Source organism: Akebia trifoliata, chromosome 14 (assembly GCF_017979445.1).
Source record: "Akebia trifoliata isolate Shusen 1 chromosome 14, ASM1797944v1, whole genome shotgun sequence".
NCBI classification, from domain to species: domain Eukaryota; kingdom Viridiplantae; phylum Streptophyta; class Magnoliopsida; order Ranunculales; family Lardizabalaceae; genus Akebia; species Akebia trifoliata.
Window position 1 is genome coordinate 4,884,784 of NC_141388.1, and position 23,944 is coordinate 4,908,727.

At 34.9% G+C, this 23,944-nt stretch overlaps 1 protein-coding gene across 3 annotated transcripts; it reads left to right on the top strand.

Annotated features, from left to right (window-relative positions):
• Positions 1 to 6,110: 6,110 nt before the first annotated feature.
• On the top strand, positions 6,111 to 20,254 carry LOC147385712 (uncharacterized). Of its 3 annotated transcripts, none has more exons than XM_086422138.1 (18): positions 6,111 to 6,429; positions 7,262 to 7,331; positions 7,409 to 7,975; positions 8,056 to 8,241; positions 8,347 to 8,460; positions 9,600 to 9,658; positions 9,834 to 9,900; positions 10,080 to 10,131; positions 10,235 to 10,327; positions 10,466 to 10,549; positions 10,688 to 11,103; positions 12,372 to 12,433; positions 16,317 to 16,386; positions 17,402 to 17,482; positions 17,562 to 17,663; positions 18,298 to 18,422; positions 18,912 to 19,032; positions 19,825 to 20,254. In XM_086422138.1, exons 1-18 carry the CDS (start codon positions 6,386 to 6,388, stop codon positions 19,936 to 19,938), a joined length of 2,427 nt encoding a protein of 808 aa, XP_086278264.1. In that variant the 5' UTR covers positions 6,111 to 6,385; the 3' UTR covers positions 19,939 to 20,254. The 3 variants fall into 3 exon arrangements, with proteins under 3 accessions (XP_086278264.1, XP_086278265.1, XP_086278263.1); XM_086422139.1 differs by lacking the exon at positions 6,111 to 6,429 and adding an exon at positions 6,525 to 7,060; XM_086422137.1 differs by lacking the exon at positions 6,111 to 6,429 and adding an exon at positions 6,532 to 7,060 and having other exon boundaries at positions 7,253 to 7,331.
• The last annotated feature ends 3,690 nt before the right edge of the window (positions 20,255 to 23,944 follow it).

A 23,944-nucleotide genomic window follows, 5' to 3' on the forward strand; every position in this document is an offset into this window, starting at 1 on the left:
AAACTTCTAACTCATCAAAAATGGTTTACAAAAAATAGACGGTCCACGATTTTTCAACCTGTTAACATGGGGCTAGAAGTTTTGGAATGGGCTGATTTTTGATGAGGATGATCTCCTCACCGTAGAGATCATCCTCACCAAAAATCAGCCCATTCCAAAACCTCTAACCCATGTTTTGAAAAATGTTTTGCCAAAATGTTTGTCAAAATGTTTGTTGCTGAAAGGGACCCATATATATATATATAATATATATATATATATATTATATTTATGGTAGGAATGTCCAGACTTACACCCAACTAGGGGGATTGGATGAGCCAGGGTTGGAACCAAGGCATATAGGACCCTCTCCCTGTGCAATGCCCACACATCACACGCACCAAGTAAGTGAGTGTACATTCTCATGAGTGGCCTCGAGGAAATATTGTTCATACTAGGTATCAAACACAACCTAGAGACTCTCACTGCTTATTGGATTTGAAATTGTCATTGAGCCACCCCCTTGGGATTTTTTATGGGCTATTGCGTTAACACTTCGGTGATTTGTAACGATGAAGACGTATATTTTATTTGAAGGTTTAGTCTTTTATAGTAAGATACAATATCCTATTCTTCATAAAAAGCAAATTGTTAAATTTTTTTTTTGGTAACTGTATCATTCTCCGCAAAAACGTTATTCTACACTATGTACTAACATGTCATAAATCAACAACTATTTTGTTACTATTCGTTGGTAGAATTTGTAAATTTATCGCTTTTTAGATTTTATAATGACAAATTCGTTGCTTTCTAGGGTAGGTCTTACTGGGCATGGAACTTATTGTCAACCGTCAAATTCAAGAGAAAATTACTTAAAGGACCATGGTGGAGGGATTTCTTTTTAATTTGTCCCCGAGTTTTGGGTAATTGCTTGATAGTCTGTTTAGTAAAACTTTATTTTCTTAATGGTCCCTCAATCTCATTTCTGGTTATAATATTTTTGAAATACTCAAATTACCCCTATTTTCATCTTCTTCATATACTTAGGTTTTCCAATGGTGATTCAAATCATTTCTAGCGATTTTTTATCGTGGATGACGAATTTAAATGATATACTTTTAATTTTGAATATTTAAATGTATTTTTTGATTTATTTCGATGATTTATAACAAAAAATGAAGAACAAAATTGAGATTCGATTTTTTTTACAATGTCAAGTTCATGACTTTTTATCTATTGTTGAGTTCGATAATTTAAAAAAAAATGTCAAACTCAACAATAAAAATGTTGAACTCAAAAATAAAAAGTGGTGAGCTCAACACGAGAAACATCATTGATCGATTTTCATAAAAAAACTAAGCAAAATAATTGAAAAATTCCTAGCTTTTTACATACAGCTTTGAAATACTTGAAAATGACTTCTTTTTTTTTTCCCGTCTCAAATCCTTTCCATCGGAATGGAGTCTTTGAAACTCAATTGGAAAGTCGAAAATCCAATTTTTTGAGACGAAAATGGCAAGTTTTAGTGGTTAGGGTAATTTCAACATTTCAATTGTGAGAATGTCTGGAGTGGGATTTAGGTAGGGGTGTCAATGGATAGCCGAAATTCGAATTCGAATCCGAATTCGAATTCGAAAAATCGGATATTATCCGAAATTTTCGGATAGCGGATTCGGATTCGGATAGTTTTGAATATCCGATAATGTTTCGGATACGAATTCGGATATCGATAAATTCGATTCGATAATATCCGATCCAAAATCAATAATATAAATATCATTTTATTTAATTTTAAAATTAAAGCATTTTCTCTTTCGTTAGGGTTAGAAGTTCTTAAAGAAGTTGAAGTTCTGTCAAAGAACACTCGACCTCCTCGCGGCGAAGCATAGATCTACAGTTCTATCGAAGTCGAACGCCTTGTCGTCGTCTTCAACGATCTCACGCAGCGGCTCAGCTCTTCCTCTTCATCGCGGCATCGCCTCAAGACGTCAAACCCTCGCAATCGCAATCTCAGGCAGCGGCTCAGCCCCTCATCGCCTCACGACCCCACCTCTTCCTTCACGGAGCGATTCAAAGTTGGAAGGTGGAAGAGATGCTTTCCTTAGCAGCAGTATGCAGATGGTGTTCTCAATGGGGTTCATCTATTTGCAGGTGATGGACGCTTACAACAAATTTGGGGATGATGTTGAATCGATGGTTTTTTACCTGTTGGAGACTGGCAGTAGCAACGGATGCAAAGGGAAGGCAACCGAGCGAGCAATAATTAAACCAGATTGATAAAAAGGTTTGAGAGAGGAGTGTAGATTTTTAGTGGCTTTCTTCTGTTTATAGATTTAGGTAAAATAGGTGAAGTAGTAAAATCATCTCTTGTACTGGAAGCTTTTGAGAACACGCCAAACACATTTTAGAAGGTTAAATTCAATGGAAGTTTATCCATCTAATGGTTTGTTTGTAACACATTCTCTGAGATGATTTTCAATTTCTTCTTTTATAAAATAAAAAAAATTTATGAGCCTCATGGTGTTAGATGTGTTTTTATATTTTATTATTTTTATTTTTTATTCAATATATTTAAATAAAATTTTCGGATAGCAAATAAGTTTCGAATAGTAAATAAGTTTCGGATAAATTACGGATAGTTTTCGAATCGGATAATATCGGATATCCGATAATTTATTCGGATACGAATTCGAATATTAATAAGTAATATCCAATCGGATTCGGATTCGAATTCGGATATCACTAAAAAAATTCGAATTCGGATTCAGATATATCACTATCCGATCGGATACCTATCCGTTGACACCCCTAGATTTAGGGACTGATTCAAAATAAAAGTTCTACTAAATGGACTATTAAGAGAAGCCCTAAAGCTTAAGAACTAATTAGAAAGAAATCCTTCTATCGAGGTCCTTTAAGTAATTTTTCCTAAATTTAAACATTTTTAACATTGAGTCCTAAGGCATTGGATTTGAGCACATCTTTTTGGACTTCTCTATGAAATTATTTTTCCACTAAATCCTCAAAAATATTTGAGTCATGCTCAAGTGACTTCAAGATTGGATCTCATATTGCACATCTTGACGTGAAAGTGAATAAAAACCAAATATGCTTTTTCACTCGTATCTCAAGAAAATCTATGGTTCCCGTACACTTTCACGTCAAGATGTACGATATAAGGTCCTATCTTGAGGTCACTTCAGTATTATTCAAATATTTTCTCATCTTTGTTGTTGGTTTGATGGTATGCCACAAAGATTGTTTGAGGCTAGTATTTTACTTTAATATTTTTTTTAATCTTTATATTCATATACCCAAATCAACTTTTAGAAATGATCAATCAATTTGATTTTTAATAAATTGATTCAGAAGGGATGAATGTAAACCAAACATCCAAAAAGGTCAATTAACTGTATGGCATTTTTAGGAGATGAAGGCCCTTTTATAGGTTTGTCGTGGACTTTTGCTTTCAAAAATCTCAAAAGTAATAGTGTAAATAGCAACTCCAACGCAAATAGGCATATATGCCAAGTATTTTAATGTTAAGAGTGATTTTTTCTATTCAAAGAGTCTTCACTCCAATTATACTAACCAAAATGACTCTTCACAAATTTAGCTATAGTAAAATATTTCCCAATTATTATCATTTTTTACCATCAACAAGTAGAAAGAGAGAAAAACTTACTCTTTTCTTTTCTCTCTCTCACTTTTTCTTTCTAAAATATTTCAATAAATAGAGTTAGAGCGTGAGTGCGTTGGAGTGCATTTGGAGGGTCATAACTCTGTAAAATGATAGTCGAGAGAAGATGCAAAACACGAGCCCTAGTGCGTTGTAATTGCTCTTAAGTAGAAAAAGTGATAGTGTGGTTGCAAAATTATTATTTGGTGAGAGGTGTTGTTTGGGAAATAACTTATTTAGACATTAATAATTGTGGTAATTATTTTTATATTTTTCATTTTTAATTAGAAGTATTTTAGTAAATAAATAAATAAAGGTATTATATAAAATAAAAATCACATAATTTCAACATTCTGGCCAATTCCCACAAACGCTAAGCATAAGTGGGAAACCCTCTTGTGTTTGCAAAAAGATCATTTGAATTCAAAGAGTGCTTTTCTAACACTAAAACACAAATCCAAATGGATAAAAAGGCATCTTTCTTATAGTCAAATTTGATTGATTTATAAATTACCGGATTTCAACTCTAAACCTAAAAAATGAAAAGTGGTAGGGCTAGGTTCAGAGTAGGGTGGATTAAACCAATATTAATAGCTTAGTGGGCCAGAGTGTACAAAGCTCCATTTTTTCATGCTGTCATGGTATGGGCGTCCATTGGAGATAGAATCAAGGAAGAAATGTGAAGTCATCATTTTTACTTGGCAAAGTTAACAAAACTGAAACCCAAAAGGTGGAAACTTTTTGGGGTCCAGTGGGGGATAAATAATTGTGCTTCTCTTATCTGTAGCCCACTATGTTGACATTGGCCCCCTAAGAGTTTGTCCCCTCGAGGATAACATGTGGACCCAACAACCACTATTACATATTTCTTGATGGAATATAGGGCCGTGATGGAGTGTGGTATTAGAGACAATTTTTTCATAACTTTACAAATAGTGAATTTGTTTGGTTGGTTTTTTAAATCCGTGATTACAAACATTGAACAAATCATCGATCAGCTTTTCATTAGGTGAGTCTGGAAGGGAAATGTCGGTCTTATTTGGGTTGTTGTGGGCATTTGCTTGCAAGAATTGTTAGTAAGCTAGACTTGAGCCCACTATCTCAAAGTTATTTTGCAATGTGTCAAATCACTGAGTTAGGGGTGGAAGCCCTTTTGGGTTTAGTTTCAAGTTCTTAGTTAATTTTCTTCTTGAAGTAAATATGGGTAGTGTTCATCAATCAAAATTGGGAGTCAAAGTTTTATCCTATATAGCTAAAAATTTCATAATAAGTTGATTTTTTTGTGGGGATCCTTGTAAAAAAATCAGCTCATTTTGAAATTTATAATACCATCAAAAGTGATTTACAAATTAATGATCCACGATTCTTAAATTTGTAAATTGGGATTAAAAGTTTTAAAATGGACTGATTGTTTTATTTTATTTTTTGTTGTGAGGATGATCTCCTTAACATAGAGACCATTCTTACAAAAAAACAGCCCATTTTGAAAATTTTAATCCTTATTGGACAAAACACTTTAACTATGTTATTGACTCTTTAACCGAATTCATAACATATTATATAAATAAAATTATGAACAATTGGACCCAACAACTAAGGTCAGGTTAGACTTGGATATACATGATTATATGAGCCGGGTTTGGACTAAAATTTTGAGAACAAAGAGTGATAATAATATGACAAGGTTTTGGTACACACACTTGATGCTAACTGACGTGTTTGCTCACAGCCCTACAAACGTTTGACATAAGTAATAAAGAGAGCTTTTCTCTCTTGCTCGTTGTCCACATATTTATTTTTTTAGATTTTAAATCTTAAAAAGGGACGTTGGGCTCATATTGATTATCACATCTACGGTCCAACAACACAACCTTCTAGATTTCATGAAAATATTTATATTAAAAAAATATTATTTTTCACGCTTGATTCAAAGTATTGAAAATGAAAAACCAATGAACATCCAAATTTAATAATAAAATTCAATAATGAAAAATAATTATTTTTTAAAGATCATATAATTTTGTCCTCTACAACTCCATTGCATCAGATTATGTTTTTGAAGGTCACAAGGTGATCAGATCAGAAAATTTTCATTTTTACACTACGAACAAGAGAGAGAAAAGGGTGTTAGCCAAAAATCGGATCATATTTTATCAAAATTCGAGAACAAATTAGCATTATGCCCATTCAAACCTGACCCCTTATAAAAATATTTCAGTCATTAAAGACTGCATTTGTTAAATGATAATATTTATTTGAAAAATATTTTCAACGCTAAAACTCAATCCCAAACGTGTACACAACAACTTCTGTAGATTTTCCCAGGCATATTAAGATAATATGTTCCCATCTCAGCCGTCCATGACACAGTGTGTCCAACCGCGTTGCACAGTAGAATTTTTTCCCCATACTTTTCAACATGCAAGATTCAAGTATATATTTTAAGGTTCATTCCCTCTATCTCCCCACCCAAAAACCCTTCACTTCGATCTCCGTGTTAAGACATCAGCACATGTAGTAGCGATCGCTACGATGGCTAGTAAACTCACGCCTGCATGTGACCCTTCTCAGTATTTTTGACTCCCTACTCGTTCTCTCTCTCACTCACTCACTCGCTCGCTCAAGAATTCAGTTGCAGAAAATCAAGGAGAGTAAGATCTTTCTTCGCTACCCGACTAACTGAAATCTCGCAATTTCCCATCAAATCGATCGATCCACCATCCGAAGATGAAGGCGAAGACCTTACCTCTCCTCACTTTCGAGCACAAGAGGTAAAATTCTCTCTCTCTCAATTTCCAGATCTTTCCACGCGTCACTGTTTCGCGAAATCCTCGCAAATCTCATTTCCGTTTCTAGGTTTTTTTTTCTTTCTCTTCTTTATCGCAATTTCTGTGTCCCTCTTCGATCTATCGATTGGAATCAGTAGTTAAGGATCGGTCATCACGATTTATTTTAAATGTCCGTACTGTAGTCTGCAATTCTTGTTTTCTTCTCGATCTTGTCGATGGGCTCTTGTTTTTGACGGTTTTTAATTTCGTCGGTGATGGTTCAACTTTTAGGTTTGGATGAAAGAAGTATCAGATAGATACTTCGATTCTTTGGTGGTTTATTCATTTTTTGCGCTCGAATTTTGCCAAATAAAGGAACTTTTTGTCTTTTACTTTTTTTTTTCTTTGATCATGATTACAAATTATTGTTGTTTCGTATGGAATTTAGGGTTTAGAGTTACTGGAATGTCGGTAGTAGGTCTCAATTTTGATAAGAAGTGTAAATTGGGATTTGAAGTTTAGTACTTGAGTTTGTGTGGAGGCAATGCTGAACGATATGGGCTGTAGGATTGTATTCTCCGCCAAGTATGTTGTTGTCCAAATTGAGTAGGCGATCTTTGGACGTTGAGTCCAGGTAAACTTAGGGCGATCTCATAGTTAATGTTTTAAATCCAATTTGATGTTCGTTTCGTATTCTTCTGTAATTCTTTTTTCTTATACTTATCTTTCTGGATCTGCGCATCTTGAAATTTTTTTGGGCAATGTTGTGATGGTGGATTATGGAATTATGGAGATTGTCAAATTGAGGTCTGAATAAACCTTTTAGTGTGAACAGAGATGCCTATGGGTTTGCTGTGAGACCTCAACACTTGCAGAGATATCGAGAGTATGCTAGTATCTACAAGGTATACGCTTCTTATATTTTTCTCATTTTCGTCAGCAAGTGAGATAATCCTCAACAGTGTTATAATTATGCTTTCAGGAGGAAGAAGAAGAAAGATCAAATAGGTGGAAGCAGTTCTTGGAGAGCCAGGCTGAGAATTCTCAGCTGCTCACAAATGGCTTATCTGACGAGGGAGACAAGGTTGCATCCTCACATACTGAAGCTCTAGTTCAGGAAGCAGAGACTATTTCGGAGAAGGGTATAGAGGAGGATGATTCCTCCGAAGAGGAGGTGCAGGAAGCGAAGGAAACTAAAACTGATAATGTTCAAATATGGACTCAGATTAGACCGTCCCTTGGTTCCATTGAACACATGATGAGTTTTAATGTGAAGAAGAGGAAGAATCTATCGAAAGATGAGCATGAGGCCAGAAGTGGTAACCATCTTGCTCCAATTGTAGAGGCAAGACCATCAAAAGGGGCATCTGAAGAGGATTCGGAGGATGAGTTCTACGATGTAGAGAGATCAGATATGATTCAAGAGATCCCTTCAACTGACAGTAAGAATGCTGCTGCTGATGGGGTCACTGCAGGGCCATTCTTTCCTTGGAAAGAAGAATTGGAGTGCCTTGTTCAAGGAGGTGTGCCAATGGCTCTCAGGGGAGAGGTACAATTGACACTCTTTGAGTTTGTTGCTTCTCTATGAGTTAAATGTAGCTTCAGTTTGGCTTCTGCTTGTGCTTACAGCTATGGCAAGCGTTTGTGGGTGCGAGGACACGCCGGGTGGAGAGATATTACCAAGATTTGCTATCTCCAGTGACTAATACTCCCAATGACAAGGAGTGTGATAGTTCGCTTTCCGACAATACAAGTAAAGGGTCAAGTATGAACCATGGATGTGCTCCTGAGAAATGGAAAGGGCAGATTGAGAAGGTTATTAGATGCATGAGCTTTAAACTTCAAATTTTGATTCTTTCAAGTTGTAGATAATGCCGTCCAAGATTCTCATCACATCTTGAATTTTTTTTCCTTTTGCAGGATTTGCCTCGAACGTTTCCAGGACATCCTGCTCTGGATGAGGATGGTAGAAATGCTTTGAGGCGTTTACTTACAGCATATGCTCGGCATAATCCCTCTGTTGGGTACTGCCAGGTATTTGTGTTTGAGGGAGATACTCTTCTTAAGTTCATCAAACTTGTGTTTAATTATAATGATGGATGTCCTAGAAAAGAACTTATGTCTTTTGGTACCGTATAGGCCCAAGGAATGGACAACAAAATTGTAATTCTTGTTTTTCCAATAAACTTTTCCCCCTAATTTATCTATAAAAGAGAAAAAAGGAAGTTGTGGACTGCATGTTAATTTTGTAGAGCTGGTGAGACTGTAATTTTCTCTGGTTTCAGTTTGTTTTTTTCCTCAATACTGGATTCTCATAGCGCAAATTGAGCTATGTTGCGTTCATGGTATTACAACAACGTGAACTGCAAATTGAATAAAAGGTGCTAGCTTGCAGAGTTGGTTAAAGTCTTGTGAGTGTTGATACCACGACCTGGGTTCAAAACCGTCCTTTACCTAACCACTAACTTGCTTCCTTATCAGGAAACAAAACTGCAAATTGAATCAAAGTGATTATGTAGTTTGTTGTTAAATCCATGAGTTATAGTCCCAAGTTTGTGTAAGCATGTGTTCGACTAACTGCTATCCATACAGTAGTAGCTGATCAGTTTATGGTATCACGTACTCAAGTTCGTGAACTCCACCAGCCCACTCACATTTCTTGTTTGAGTAACATGTCACTTGAAACTCTATTTAAGGCCTTCTATAAGCGATTTACTTGTCCCTCCTTACTTACACTAGGGTACCTCCATGTCCATGTGATAGATGTCTAATCCGATAAGCAAAATATCCTTGCAATATCAGGCAAAGCCCAATCTCTTATAACTGAACCAAGTCAGTCCTTTTGTTCAGCTCTAATCATGCGAAATCGAGCCTTCCTAGTTTGGATAAGCACGTCCATTAAAAGGACTTCAGAGTAAGAGTGCCTAAAGGCCGGTTCCCTCTTAAGGTATTTTAGTTCATTCTTGTGGTTAGACGGCTTTGGCTGTGGATTATTGTAACTTGTGAGTTACATGAAGCTCAAGTATGCTGCCTATTTAAGAACGTTGTTCCATTATGTTTAAGTTGTAGCTTTCATTGATGCTTTCACTTCGATTATTTTTTTCTATTTGGTAAGTAATGGTTTTCTTGTTTATTGATTAAATAATTATATTTTTCTTGGATTATATTCACAGGCCATGAATTTCTTTGCTGGATTATTACTGCTACTTATGCCTGAGGAAAATGCTTTCTGGTAGGTCTGCAGGCTTATTTACCCCTTTTCAGTAGGTGCATTCCTTGAGAGTTAATTTGTTGAAGGATAGTCGTAAGAAGATGAAATTCTTTATCTTCTAAGCATGAATGCTGCATTTTTCTTGTATTAGCTGAATTGTTCTAATGGATCCTAAGTTTAGATGAAAATCTTTCAGGTGTTTGATGGGTATCATTGATGACTACTTTGATGGCTACTACTCAGAGGAAATGATAGAATCTCAGGTAATATTTGCTTTTACCTTTGCTTTCATTAATCAGAGTTGTCTATGAATTAGTTGCGACTCCTTCTTGCCCTGAATTTGACTAATTTTTGAAGTGGAGGGACTGATTACCTAAAGGACAGCAGATGATTGCTTTCAGTAGTTGAAAATCTGTATATTTAAGTTGTTATGTTTCTTCAGGTTGACCAACTTGTTTTTGAGGATTTGGTGCGCGAGAGGTTTCCCAAATTGGGTTTGTCTTTTATTTATATTATTCTCTATCTTTTTTCTCTGGTTGTTTTCATTATGTGCAGCAGGTCGAATAATCTCTCTTTACATTTATGCTTTTGGTGCAGTTAATCATCTGGATTACCTGGGAGTGCAGGTGGCATGGGTTACTGGACCATGGTTCCTTTCCATTTTTGTGAATATGCTTCCCTGGGAAAGTGGTCAGGTTCTATTTTGTATTATGTTGCCATTCCATTGAAAAACGACTCATAATTTGCTGAAGCTTAGCCATCTTGTTGATCTTTGGTAGTCGTCTTATATAATATATCTAGCTTCTGATGGGTTTTTTTTTACTTCAGTTCTTCGGGTTTGGGATGTGCTTCTGTTTGAAGGAAGTCGAGTTATGCTATTTCGAACAGCACTTGCTTTGATGGAATTATATGGTACTGGGTAAATCACATTTGGTTTTATGATTTTGATATGATATGTTTTGTACTTTTTAGAGGAAATTAAATGCACTATGACCACTGTGTATATGATAATTTTATAGTTTGAAACTTATTTCAGTCCATATCTTCCAGGTCCTGCTTTGGTTACAACAAAGGATGCTGGCGACGCAGTTACTTTGTTGCAGACCCTTGCTGGTTCAACATTTGACAGCAGCCAACTTGTATTGACTGCTTGCATGGGTTACCAAACCGTAAATGAAGCTAGATTACAAGATTTGAGAGATAAACACCGACCATCAGTAATAGCTGCCATTGAGGAACGATCCAAAGGGGTCCATGTTTGGAAGGATTCACAGGGTCTTGCATCTAAGCTATACAGTTTCAAGCATGACCCTGGATCACTGGTAACAGACACAAATACAACACAAGGATTGGGTGATACACAAAGAAATGGGGGTTTGGATTCTGGATCAACTAATCTAGACGATTTTCTTTCTAGTCTAACAGAGAATGCAGATGTAGATTCTGTGCCAGATCTTCAAGAACAGGTAGCTTTGTTTCCATGTTTATAACATCTCTCTATGCTCCAATTATTGTTACAATTTGTCTGCAATCATCAAGTCCACATAATCTATATAACAGAGTAATGGATTACTTGTGTTTGTTTAATTTATATATATAGCATGTTGTATTCTTTATCCATTTTGCATACCTTTTTCTTATTATCTTTAATCCAATAACCAGAATGCTTTCTTTTTGGATGAAAAAAATACATGATATTATGGTTGGTTCTATTGAGGTGGAAATAAGATCTTTTATGCAAGGTCTCCGAATTTTTAAGGATAATTTTGAAGGTCCTTTGATGGTTGATGGAGACTTGGCTGATGCTATAATTAGCCGATAACAAAGAAATGAGCTTGGATACTTGCTGATATGATATTCCACATCAGATTACTTGTGAGTGGATAGGTTCTTATTTTTCTTTATTTAAAGAAAAATGTTAATGAAGTGACAGACCCCTTGGCTCCTCGTAAATACATAATTTTCTTCCCCAATTTAATATATCTATAATTTATGTTACGTTTTGATGTGGAACACATGCCTGTTATTAATAAAAACAGAAATGTATAAGATTTCCCATATACAAAGAGTTTCCAACTACACCTCATCTCAACCTAGCCACATTGTCTCATTGGAAAATCTCCAAGGACTTCCCCATCTCCTTGTGGAATAGGATTATCAGTGGACATTCTTAGGTCATATTCTTTTGGTGCAAGCAATTTGAGGATTTTAAGGTTATTTTTCTTCTTCAATTGGGAGCTTATTTGTTATGTGAGAGGGTTAGCTTTAGTGTTTTGTGGTTTTGTCTTCATCTTTATCCTTATGTTTTAGGTACATCTTCTCAACCTACTCCTTTCGCCTTGTGATTATATTTCTATATAGTCATGAAAATATTTTTGAGACATTTTTAGGCTATTTCCAGGTAACTTGAATATCATTCTACTGTTGACTCTCGACTTTATTGGGCTCAATTTTTATGCATGCAATTTATATTCTTTCACTGAATTATTTTCAACTTTGAACTATTCCTTTGATATTGATGATAACGGAGCATTGAAAAGGAAGATTATTTTTCAAGTATTTGATCTTACATGCAACCCTTATTGAATTTCCCATTGTTTTATTCAACAGTATCTTTTGCAAGCATGTTTGTTAAAGTTATTTTTTCCTGGTATATCATTCTTGATTAATTTAAAGTTTGAGGAATTTCTTTCAACCCTCTACGAGCTTTAACAGAGGAAAAACATATGCACAGGTGGTGTGGTTGAAAGTGGAATTGTGCAGATTGCTAGAGGAGAAAAGATCTGCTGTCCTCAGGTTGGTACTTTTTGTGTGGCATCCATATTTGACATCTTCTTAAGGTTAGTCGATAGTTTTGATGTGATCCATTTTACTAAAGTGAAAATGGCAGCTTATAAAAAAGCTAGCTTAAGGTCAAGAACTAAGACAATTATTTTAGGGTGTGGATCTACCTTATTTGGAAAAAATCTTGCTACGATTTTATTTTGATACTTAACTAGCCCTCTCTGCAGTCTGCATGGTACATCTTTGATGGATGTCAAGCTAGCTCGAAATGTGCAGCAGTTCCTTATCTAAATACTTATTCCATTATAATAATATTTTGAGATCTTATTTTAACCTTCTCATTATTTTCCAAAAACTTGATTGACTGAAGCTTAATATATGTCGTTTACTTATACAGCAGTTCAATCAGTGCTGTATTTGGTGAGGTATTTCAAACAAAAGTTCAACTGTTGTGTTAGATTTTGTGTTGACAAAGGGGATAGGGTCCTCTTTACGGCTTTAGGAAGGATTTATGGTGTGGCGAACTCCCCTGCCAAAAAAGAAAGATTTCTCTGCGTTATTTTCTGTAGGGTAGGAACAACCTGAATGATTGGGAATCGACCTGGTTGCTAATCTGTTAGAGTAAGTTGGAGGTCGTCCAATCTCTCCATTCAACGATGATAGGTGTGTGGTTGAGGATTTGATACGGCTTTTTTATGATTAGATCCTTCTAATCTTTCTTTGGATTAGAATTTTGCGAAAGAATAAATTTTTTAGGGTAGTAAAAACATGGAAAGCATAGGAAAGAAAAAATTGAGTGGAACTGGAGATTAAAGAAATGGTACCCAATATTAGAAAGAGAGATTCCATTTGCAATCATGACTTATCAATGGCGCTATATTTTCGTTTTGACTAAACACGCATCGCTAGGCATGTGATTTGTAGCCTGTATCTAGATACTGGGTTGGATCAAATGGCTCATACATCTACATGATGGCCAACGAAGTATAGAAATCATCATCAATAGCCTGGGAATGGGCTATAAAGGCAACCCAAATTTTTCACAAATTTGGCTTTGAATGCATGAATTGGTAGCAACAGAAAAAGGGCTGGCTCTTAGAAGACCCGAATCAGAATATAATGGTACAATCATAATCACCATGGACAAAATCAGCATGACCATGATAACCACAGCCATAACTACCGCTAGTGCAAGCATAATACATTCAATGTTTGAACAACCTCCACTATCTCTTAAGACCACCACAATTAAAGTGTCCATGAGCACGGGTAAGAGTGGTTTCTTTATAAGCACAAACATCAGAAAAAAGATCACAATTAGGGTGGGAAATTAAGGATTACAATAACAAGTGTCGCATAATTAGGTTGAAGGCCACAACAGACAAAAGTAACAAGCTCAATGTTGGAAACTAGTTCATTTGTAGTTTCTATATAATTAACAAGGGGCTTAGGCATGTTGGAGATACTGGGAAATCGATCTATAACCCCTGGAGCCAAAAAAGAGCTGGTGTCGAAGATGAGTTGCATTGCCAAGTGATTGTTGATAGAAGTTTTATTTAAGACAATCAGTTATTAAGAGAGGTATTATGTGCGACAACCTGAGAGGGACAATTTCAGAAAGAGTCGCATTGATAATAGTTGTAAGGATTTGATTAATTTGAGCCTAGGTAGTGGATAGTGAAATAGGCTCTTTATTTTTTTTTATCATCAGAAGGAATACATCGAGGAGGGAATATTGGATTTTTAATTAAAATAATTTGAGTACCTTTTTTATGTATACTTTCAATGACAAACCCAATAGCCCAGCTTGTTTATTTCTGTGAATTTTGATCCCTATAACATGTTGAGGTTGAAAAATCTTTTGATATTTATAAAGAAATACGCTTATACATATAAGATTTGATTTGAATGAAAAAAATAATTAAATTAACTACAATAAAACTAAAATGCCTGGAATTGCTTTCCTTTAGATTCAAGAATATGTTGTAATGCCTCAATCTCGAACTGGAACCATGAATAAGTGTACTATCCCAACTCTTCCTACACTTTGGTAATGGGAACCTCTATCTTAAAAGAATAGATTAATTGTATAGAGAGGGAAGAGACCACCCACCTATAAAAAGAGAGATACCAGATTTCTACCTATTGCATGAATCATAGTATTAAATGGATACCACATAATCATCATAGGAATCATTGTATCGTGATGATATTGTTGAACACGGTTTATTAGTAGATGGAATTTATTAGTTATCTTTGAATGGTCCATTTGCTTCTTCTTTGTTATGTTTATCTATTGATTCCTATGTTTCGAGGTCTAAGTTTGTCAGAAAATTCCTCCACGTTATGGCATTTGAGATTTTAGACCATTTCTTCAAGAAAAGACTCTAATCTTTAATTAACGAAGGAATTCTAGGTCATCTAGATTTCTCAAATTTCGATATCTGTTTGGACTATTACTAATTTATTGGAATTAATTCATACGGATATTTGCGGTCCCTTCTATTCTTTCTCGAGATGGTCAACATTATTTCGTTAATTTTTTTTTTATTATTTTTAGATTTGCTACATGTATCTGATGATCCACCACTAGGACGAGGAATTAGATGTCTTCAAAATCTATCAAGTAGAAGTTGTTAGATGAGAAGATCAAAACTGTTTGATTTGACAGAGGTGAGGAGTATTATGGAAAAATGGATAATGATGGTGTAAACCACGGGAACGCTTGAGCAATATACAAATTATGTAATATTCACATAATATAATGATTCCAGCGATAGGTTGAAATTTGGCATCTCTCTCTTTATAAATAGATGGCCGTCCCCCTATCCTATACAATCATTCTTTTCTTCTGGGATTGAAGTTCCTATCACTAAAGTTGAAGAAGAGTTGGGGTAGTACACATATTCGTGGCTCAAGTTCGAGAATGAGACATTGCAACAGGTTATTGGATGAAGCAGCATTTATGAGATATATGTAAAGCGATTGATTAGTAACTTGTTTGAAAATAGGAGAGACTATGTGTGAGGTACATAAACCAATCCACCAAAAGGTTTAGATCTGTTGGAACGCGTTCAATTTAAGCTCTTAACCACTTGGGCATGTAATAAACCACCACTCTCCGCAGTCAACATCCACAACAACTTTCACTTGGGCAGGGCACTTCTCGGGGGGTTTTTTCCCAGTATTTTTCTCTATAGTTCATAGTTCTCCCAGGCAACCTTTTCTGTGACTTGAACTCAAGATGTGGGATTGACTCTAAAACCAAATGTTAGGTACCTAAACCAATACGTCAAAAGACCTAGACCTATTGGAACATATCAAGTTTAAGCTCTTAACCACTTGGGCATGTAACACAACAATTAAGATAAGAGAGTTTTTTAAAAATAAAAATATTGTGGGTCAGTTGGGTCTGAGATGAAAGGAAGAGGATGAAGATATTGAACCATGAACATTTTGTGAAGTGGATGCTGGGAACCAACACTCTTGATATCCTCAAATACCCTAATTAGGGTAATGAAAATAGTATTTAGTGGAATATGAGGACTTTATGAAAAATTATACTAGGGCTCACGAATACAATATTATCTTTCTATACTACCATAGTTTTAAAATGTGTTTGCTTGGAAAGAGTTGTGTTTGATTAGTGGCATATAGACTAAGGGTTGCTTGGGGCAGACTTCAGAGGTATAATTTGAAGGGTTTAATGGTAGTTATTGTATGGAAACATAAACGGCTTCCACCATGCAGACCCATATTCTCATTAATTTCAGTGCTTATTTAAGGTGTCATTGATGAAACCATCTTGTTTACTGTGAAACAAGGAAAAAAATTCATGTTTTTTTCTTCATACAGATACAACACTGAACTTCCATTGGTTCCTGTTCTTTGCCAGAGCTGAAGAGCTGGAAACTGCATTGATGGAGATGGTCAAGCAGGACAACAGACGACAATTGAGTGCAAGGGTATGTTCAAAATAATTAACTGTGTTTGGTATGTATGCTAAATTCTCCTGTTAAATCAGGATGTAATTAAATCTGAAAGAATTTGGCTTAAAAAATGGAGGGCAACATGGTTTCAGTTACCTCTGTTATAATTACAAAGTAACAATTTCAAGATCTGGTTCTCTTTTACTTATGAATTATGTGGATTTGCTGCAGTTCATATAGGTGAAAATTTCATCAATACTTCTTGAGTGTCTTCTGGTGTGCAATATTTTCAAACATTGTGGCATGGGCACTTTGATGGCCTAAAGCATGAGGCATAACCCTCGCAAGGATGCTTTTTTAATCTTGTTTTCTTTTAACTTGGTTTTTGTTATTTATTTTGCATTCCGTATCAATAAAATTTCTTTACCTATATATTTCTTTTTTTAATTTGCTTATTTTTCTCTGATAGGTAGTTGGAACATTTTATCTTGCTTCATTTGATTCATTCCTCTTCACTGATATTAGTTAGAAAATTTTGAGGATCTAAAACTGGAGAATATGGTACAGATACCTTTCTCCAATTTTTTATTCTTATTCTTGTTGAGATGTGCTCAAAAGTTTATAGTATGTTAACTCACTGTGACTCATCAACCAAGACATAATTTGTTTTGATACTTTGTGTTCATGTATATGTAATTCTCTTGTTAAATTTTTGTTTTACTAGCTTTGCACTTCCTGGCAGCACTTTTCATTGAGCATTTTATGTTATGTGCCTATTTTAATGTGTTTTAAATCAATATTTTGGAAGTTTTCTGATAAAGCAAAAAAATATTGTTAAACTTTTTAATAACCCATCTATGTAATGGGTGAAATGTTATCAAATGCGTTGTGCTGGCCTGGCTTTGCAGTCCTTGTAGGATTCCCAAATCTTCTTTCAAATTCCAAGCTACTCATTATCATCATCAAACTTTATCCCAAAAATCTGTGGTTGGCTAAACTCCAAGCCACTTATCTTGTTTAAAATATCTGAGAATCTTCATTCAATGCACAGGTTGAGATGTTAGAGCAAGAGGTGGCTGAGCTACGGCAGACCCTTGCAGACAAGCAGGAACAAGAACGCGCCATGCTTCAGGTCTTATTTTTATTCTGCTTATTTCGGGTAGGGATTGTCCTGTGGCCTTTAATTTGCTAATTGTCCATTATGACTGTAGGTCCTGATGCGTGTTGAGCAAGAACAAAAGGTAACAGAGGATGCTCGCAGATTTGCGGAACAAGATGCGGCTGCTCAGAGATATGCTACGAATGTCCTTCAGGTTTCTCCTTTCCTTGGGCATAGTGATTCATTCCAGATGATACATGTCTTTCCTGAGTTTCTGTGTGTGGAGAAATAAGTCCTATAACATTTTCTTTAACATGAAACTCGGATAAAATAAGAAATTGAACATGGGGACTCCACCTCCCCATATTGAACGTGGAGGGTTGATTGTATTGGGGAGAAAGTTTATCATGGATCTGTCAAAGTTGAATTTTCAGACAATAAAAGATATTAATGAATTTGGAACCCAGGTGAGCTTAGTTTCCCAAACTAAGGAACTCCACTTATGTGATCCTGCTGACTATAGCCTTGAAGTGGTTCTCTATCGAGTGTCTATAATACCCCTGTTGACTATCTTCATGCAGCCCTCCATATCAAGACGATTATAATTTTTTATTTCAATCCATGCTACAAAAACAATTTTTTGTTCCAATTTCTTTTATCTGGGTGCCGAAAACCACATGCTGAGTTGTTTTACTGCAAGTTGCCGAATATATCTGAACCTGTCAATTTAGGAAGGTTGTGTTGTTTTCCAGACATCCAGCTGCGCTGGCTTAGATTTGCGTGGAAATATATGTTCTGTTATGTTTCAATATTTGTAGTTTTTATCTACTCTAACCATATATATTCAGGAAAAATATGAAGAAGCTATGGCTTCACTCGCCCAGATGGAGAAGAGGGTGGTAATGGCTGAATCAACGCTGGAGGCTACCTTGCAGTACCAATCTGGACAAGTTAAAGCACAACCATCTCCAAGGTATGTGGATCAAATCCTTAAATCTCAAATCATCCTTTTTTTTTATGGGTAAGCTGGACTTGAGCCCACGACCTCAAAGTTGTTTTGCAATGTGCCACCAACTGAGCTATGGATCTAAACCTCTCAAATCCTATTCTTTGGGTACCTTCTTTTCTTTTCTTTTTTATATATTGGCAAGACTTTCTTGTCCTTGCCTGATATTGATGATGATCTTCTATGATATATTATTAATCATATGTTAATGTTTTCAGAAGTTGAATATTTCATTCATACTTCACATAATTGTAAAAGAATTTCTCATTATGCTTTCATTTATATTGTCTTGCTTTTGTACTTGGCTTGGATATAACATTTTTTCTCTTTCCAACAACCGCACGTACCTACAATGCTCCATGAAGGAAGATGTGAAGATGCACACATGTTTTCATAGTTGGGTTTTTGCCTCTCGAGATGAAATCAATGGCTTATGAAGGCTTTTTTGCTTTGTAGATCTGGACAATCCGAATCTTCATCCGTACGAACAAGTCAGGAATCCACACAGGATGTGCCTGTAAGAAAAATCAGTTTGCTTTCTAGACCATTTGGGCTTGGCTGGCGTGACAGGAATAAGGTTAGCATTTTTATAAGTTTACAAGGACTTCTTTATCTAGTAAAAGCTCAGTCCAGTAATTTGAAGAACATTGCAATGCATTTCTCTTACTGTGAGTCTTAATGTTGCTCTAGCTGTTATTTAAGTGGCAGAACTAACTGAATATAGAAATTTCTTGTATATGCTTCATCTTCTGTTATAGATTGTGCGGATATGGGTATGTATCTAGGTACCGTGCTTGTGAGCATCAGTGTTTCAATGGAGACCTTTTACGAATTGGTTGATGATCTCTACCCCCACCACGAGGTCTGGTTCCCTTTTGGCCCACAAGATGGGTTTAAAAAAAACTTACTCGTCTTAATTTTGAAATCTGTACACTTCTGATGAGCCAACCGGCATGGTTTCCATACCCATAAAAATTTCTTTATGCCAACATATGCTAAGGTGGATTTGAAGGAGAATCTTTGTACACACCATGAGAAGTATTTAGAAGTCGTTACTAAAAATTTCAGTTAAGTTCTTTCTTCAATATTTACTAATTCTCTTGGATCAGAAATGGATTGTTAGATGATCCTAACCATTCAATACATCACATTCATTTGGATGATTGGTAACAATGGCAGCATTCCCAACTATCTAAAACAATGCAAATAATCAAACTGTTATGAACATCAGATTTGTTTGATATATTGTATGGTCCAGATTGATGAGAAGGGCCAGTTTGGACCATCGACACTAGAATTAAGTTTTTCCTGTAATATGCTGTATACTGCCTCTAATTTTATTACTGCATATCTCCATTCGACCTAACAGGGGAAACCTAGTAATGTTGAGGAGCCCAGCAACAGCAAATCTTCCATTGAGGAGCTGAGCCCTGCAACCCAGGAGAAAGAAGACATGAATGGCCACCAAGAGCAAGAGAAATAGCAGGGTGACCGGGCGATTTCATATCTCGTTTTTATCAGATAATTCTACCGCCGTGAACCTACTTGTATAAATGTGTGGTGAGGGCAGCTCCAGGTATGAGAGAGCTATACCTTTGTTGTCCTGTATCAATGCCAATTCAAAATGAACTGCACGGATCTGGTCTCTAGTCTGTAATTTAGCGTACAGAATTGATACGAAGTGCATTACCATTCAATCGTTGTTAATTACTAATAATAGGTGTAGACGAAAAAAAGCAAAAAAAACAAAAAACAAAAAACAAAATGGGGATATATTGATGAATAATATTTATTTATTTATTTTTAAAATGTAATGTTGTCTTAATTTTCATGGATATTATCTAGTTGTATTTGTGTGGTCCATCTTTCTTTGATGATGGAGAGATTGAGAGGATGAAGCTGATTGAATTAGATTCTTAAATGGTTTAATAGAGAGACAACATAAGGGAGCTGACAGCTCCTATCTGCAAGAAATTTAATGGCAAAATGATTTGAGTTTTAATACAAAACCCTAATCTCAGAGCCTATCCTGAGATTGTACTGCACCAGTTGAATTTATACAAAAAATTATCTTTACGAGATTAAAATCCCTAAAAATTATCTATCTGCCCAATTAGGACTGCAACCTGAGCGGGGTGGAGAATCAACCCAAGTTTTAAAACCTTGGAGCCAAGTTCAACTCAACCCAATCATCGGTTTAGAGTTCATTAACCCAAGTTCAATTAAAGATTTAGTTTCTAAAATCAGGTTGAGCTCAGGTTAATCCAAGTTAGATAATTTTGGATGGGTTGAGCAATCCTAATTTTATTTTGATCAACATATAAATTTTATTTTATACCTTAAAATAGAAATACAATATAAAAAACAAAATCACTAGTAACTAAATTTTTACACGACCTCCAAATTCATAAATTTTTATATTATTAATTTTTTTCCTTTTACAAATATATTTAGAAAGATAATTAAATTTCTTGAATTCAGGTTGAGGCTCCGAGCAACCCAACTCAACTCATTTTTCATATAATCCAACTTGGACTCGCCTATCAATCCGATTGAGTCCGGGTTAGCCCGCTCAAGTTGCAGCCCTACACCCAATATAGTATTACTTTCTTTTATTTTTATTTTTTCTTTATCTATTTATTTTATTACTATTTTTTTTTTTTTTTGGTTTTGTTGTGGAATCATCAACAAGAGTAACATGTTACAGCTTTTAATTCAACCAAATAAAATATAAAAGTTTTGATTAACTATTTTTATTAAGTAATGGGGACATTATAAAAAAAAACCTTTAAAAAAGTTTATTATAAAAAAAGTAACACATTTTTTATAATTATTAAAAGGAACCCAAATCAACATTTCAAGTGCTGAAATTTATATATATTTGCTGATTTTTTTTATAAGATAAAAATAAAATAAAATTTCCCAATTTGTTTTAATGGGCCAATCCGTATGATGTTGGCTCACAGGCATGTGGCACACTGACAGCAGCAATAGATAGAATTCTCTCTCTTGCCCGTTGCCCACATATTTATTGTTTTAGATTTCAAATCTTAAAAAGGGTTGCTAGGCAGACATTGATTACCGCTCAAAAAAGTAATTTTGTAAAAATTGGACGTTGTTTTTGGCCAATGACCCTCATGCCCCTTTCTCTCTCCTGCCCATAGTGAAAAAAAGCAACCTTTCTTATTTGATCACCCTATAACATTCAAAAACATGATCTAATGTAATGCAATTGTAGAGGAAAAAAATATATGAACTTTAAATAAACAAATTAAAAAAATAGTTACTTTTTACAGATGAATTTTATTTTTAAATTTGGATGCTTAGAGACCATCCATTTTCAACAACTTAGATTAAGTTTGAAAAACAATATTTTTTTAAATTTCTTCTTTTTTTAATATGAATATTTTCATGAAATCTAAAAAAATAAATACGTGGGCAGGTAAGAGAAAGAAGCTCTCTCTATTGTTGATGTCAGTGTGCGACATGTCAAACATTTGTGGGTTGTGAGCCAACGTCATAGTGCGTGGTCCATTAAAAAAAATATGAAAATTTTATTCTATTTTAAAATTCAACTCTTCAAGTATCGATTTAAGTTCTTTTTAATAATTATAAGAAATATATATATTTTTTTAATATATATATTATAATTTCCCTTTAAGTAATCAAGGACATATGTTGAAATGGATCTATGAAAATAATAAGAAAAATAGCACTGTAAAACTGGCAACAGAGGAGTTGTGTGTACAACAGAGTGTGATTTCCTATTTGGGGTTGAGGATTGCAGGGACTAGTCCCATCCCATCTCCAAAAAGGATATTTTAAATAGTTTGAAATAAGTGGTAAACAAAAAGAAAAAGAAAATCAATTGATGTGGTGAAAGTGATTTGAAGATGTTTGAACTAACATAAGGTGGAAATGATTTGAATGATGTGTTCCCATCTTGTGCAATATTTTACACTTTATCGACATAGACACTGTGTTCTCTCTCTCACATTAAGCTTGCCTTGCGCTGGTCTACTGCAAGGTTTAGTTTACAAGTGTCTGTCCACTTATTAAAAAAGGTTTTACACTTTTGGTCTAGTCAAAAGGCCTGAACAAGGAAAATGAAAGGTGTGTCTGTTAGACTCTTGGATTTAAGGGGCTGTTACTTGTGATAAACATGGCGTCCCAGTCTATCACATAAACACTGTTCACTTGCTTTATCTCTTCAACTACACCCACACCCACACCCACACACACGCACATACACATGGGCAACTCAGATTTTAAATTAATTTTCCAAAACAAGAAAAGAAATTGAACGTTTGCTTAAATTTGAAATAGTTTCTTTCAACTAAAGTAATGTGGTTACATAGTGGATGCATTAAGACCGTTATGTAAAATAAAAATGATCCAATAACATTAACACCCTTATTTTCAAAATAAAGGAGTTTGACAATATACCATTATGACAACTGTCAAAAGTCATGATTTTGCCTAAAAAATAATAGGGGTAATAACAAATTCTGTTGCTCCATTTGAAATTATAGGCTCTTCATTGATTGCTGTATGAATAATGATGAAAGTTGAGTACAAAGCTGGCGTGGCAAGGGCTCGAAACTGCACATTTTTTTCCTGTGTAGTCCGATGAAAATGATTTATGGTTCTGTGCCCTTGTCACGTCAATCACGTACCCAATCATGTACATTCATCACGACTCTTATTGTATATATCCCATCTTCAAAGTCTTATAGGTGAAATAAGTCGCATTCCTCCATTCCACTTTATTGAAAGTCATTTCTTTTGTTATTAAAAAGGATTTTAATTGTGTGCCAAACCATTTCCAAAAACACTTTCCACAGCCAAACGGAAGTGTTTCTTTAAAAACAAAATCATGAAATATTTCATTTTCAATGGGAAATATCTCGCATTGTGCTATAATTATGTAGGACATTGATTCTCTAAGTAGCCTAGGGTCTCGTTGATTTGCAGAGTTCGTATTTCTAAATTTCAACTTTTAAAAGTCAACAATAAAAGCTAATTATAATTCCAGTACTTGATTGCTTTTGAGAGATCACGCTAGAATCACAGAGAACTCCTGCTCGTCACTAATTTTGCTCGAGCCTACTTAAATATTTGCAAAATATTTAGAATCAATGTTATAAATATGCTCAATCTCTAATGGTGGGATGGACTAACCAAAATGTATATCATCCCACCCAACCTCAACTCTCACTAGAAAGAAGTTATTAATCTCACCTTATAGGTAGAGAGTTGTTCAACTCCTTAAAAAACTCTATACGTAAATTTCCACCATCATATGGTTATTTATTTATATTTTGATGAGTTTTGAATGTGCTTTTAATGTTTAAGTTCTCATTTTCTTTATAAAAAAAAAAAACCATCGGACTTCAGCAACTTAGACTATATTTCCATCATTTCTATAAAAATGATTTTTTTTACAACAAATCAAAATATTTTGATATTTGAACTGGACAATGTAAGAG

Excerpts from the sequence above, each read along its gene's own strand:
- LOC147385712 (XM_086422137.1), top strand. The coding sequence starts at position 7,014 with ATGTTGTTGTCCAAATTGAGTAGGCGATCTTTGGACGTTGAGTCCAG. Across the intron at positions 10,550-10,687 it reads TGCTTTGATGGAATTATATG|GTCCTGCTTTGGTTACAACA; the intron begins GTACTGGGTAAA and ends CATATCTTCCAG. Across the intron at positions 18,423-18,911 it reads AAAGCACAACCATCTCCAAG|ATCTGGACAATCCGAATCTT; the intron begins GTATGTGGATCA and ends TTTGCTTTGTAG.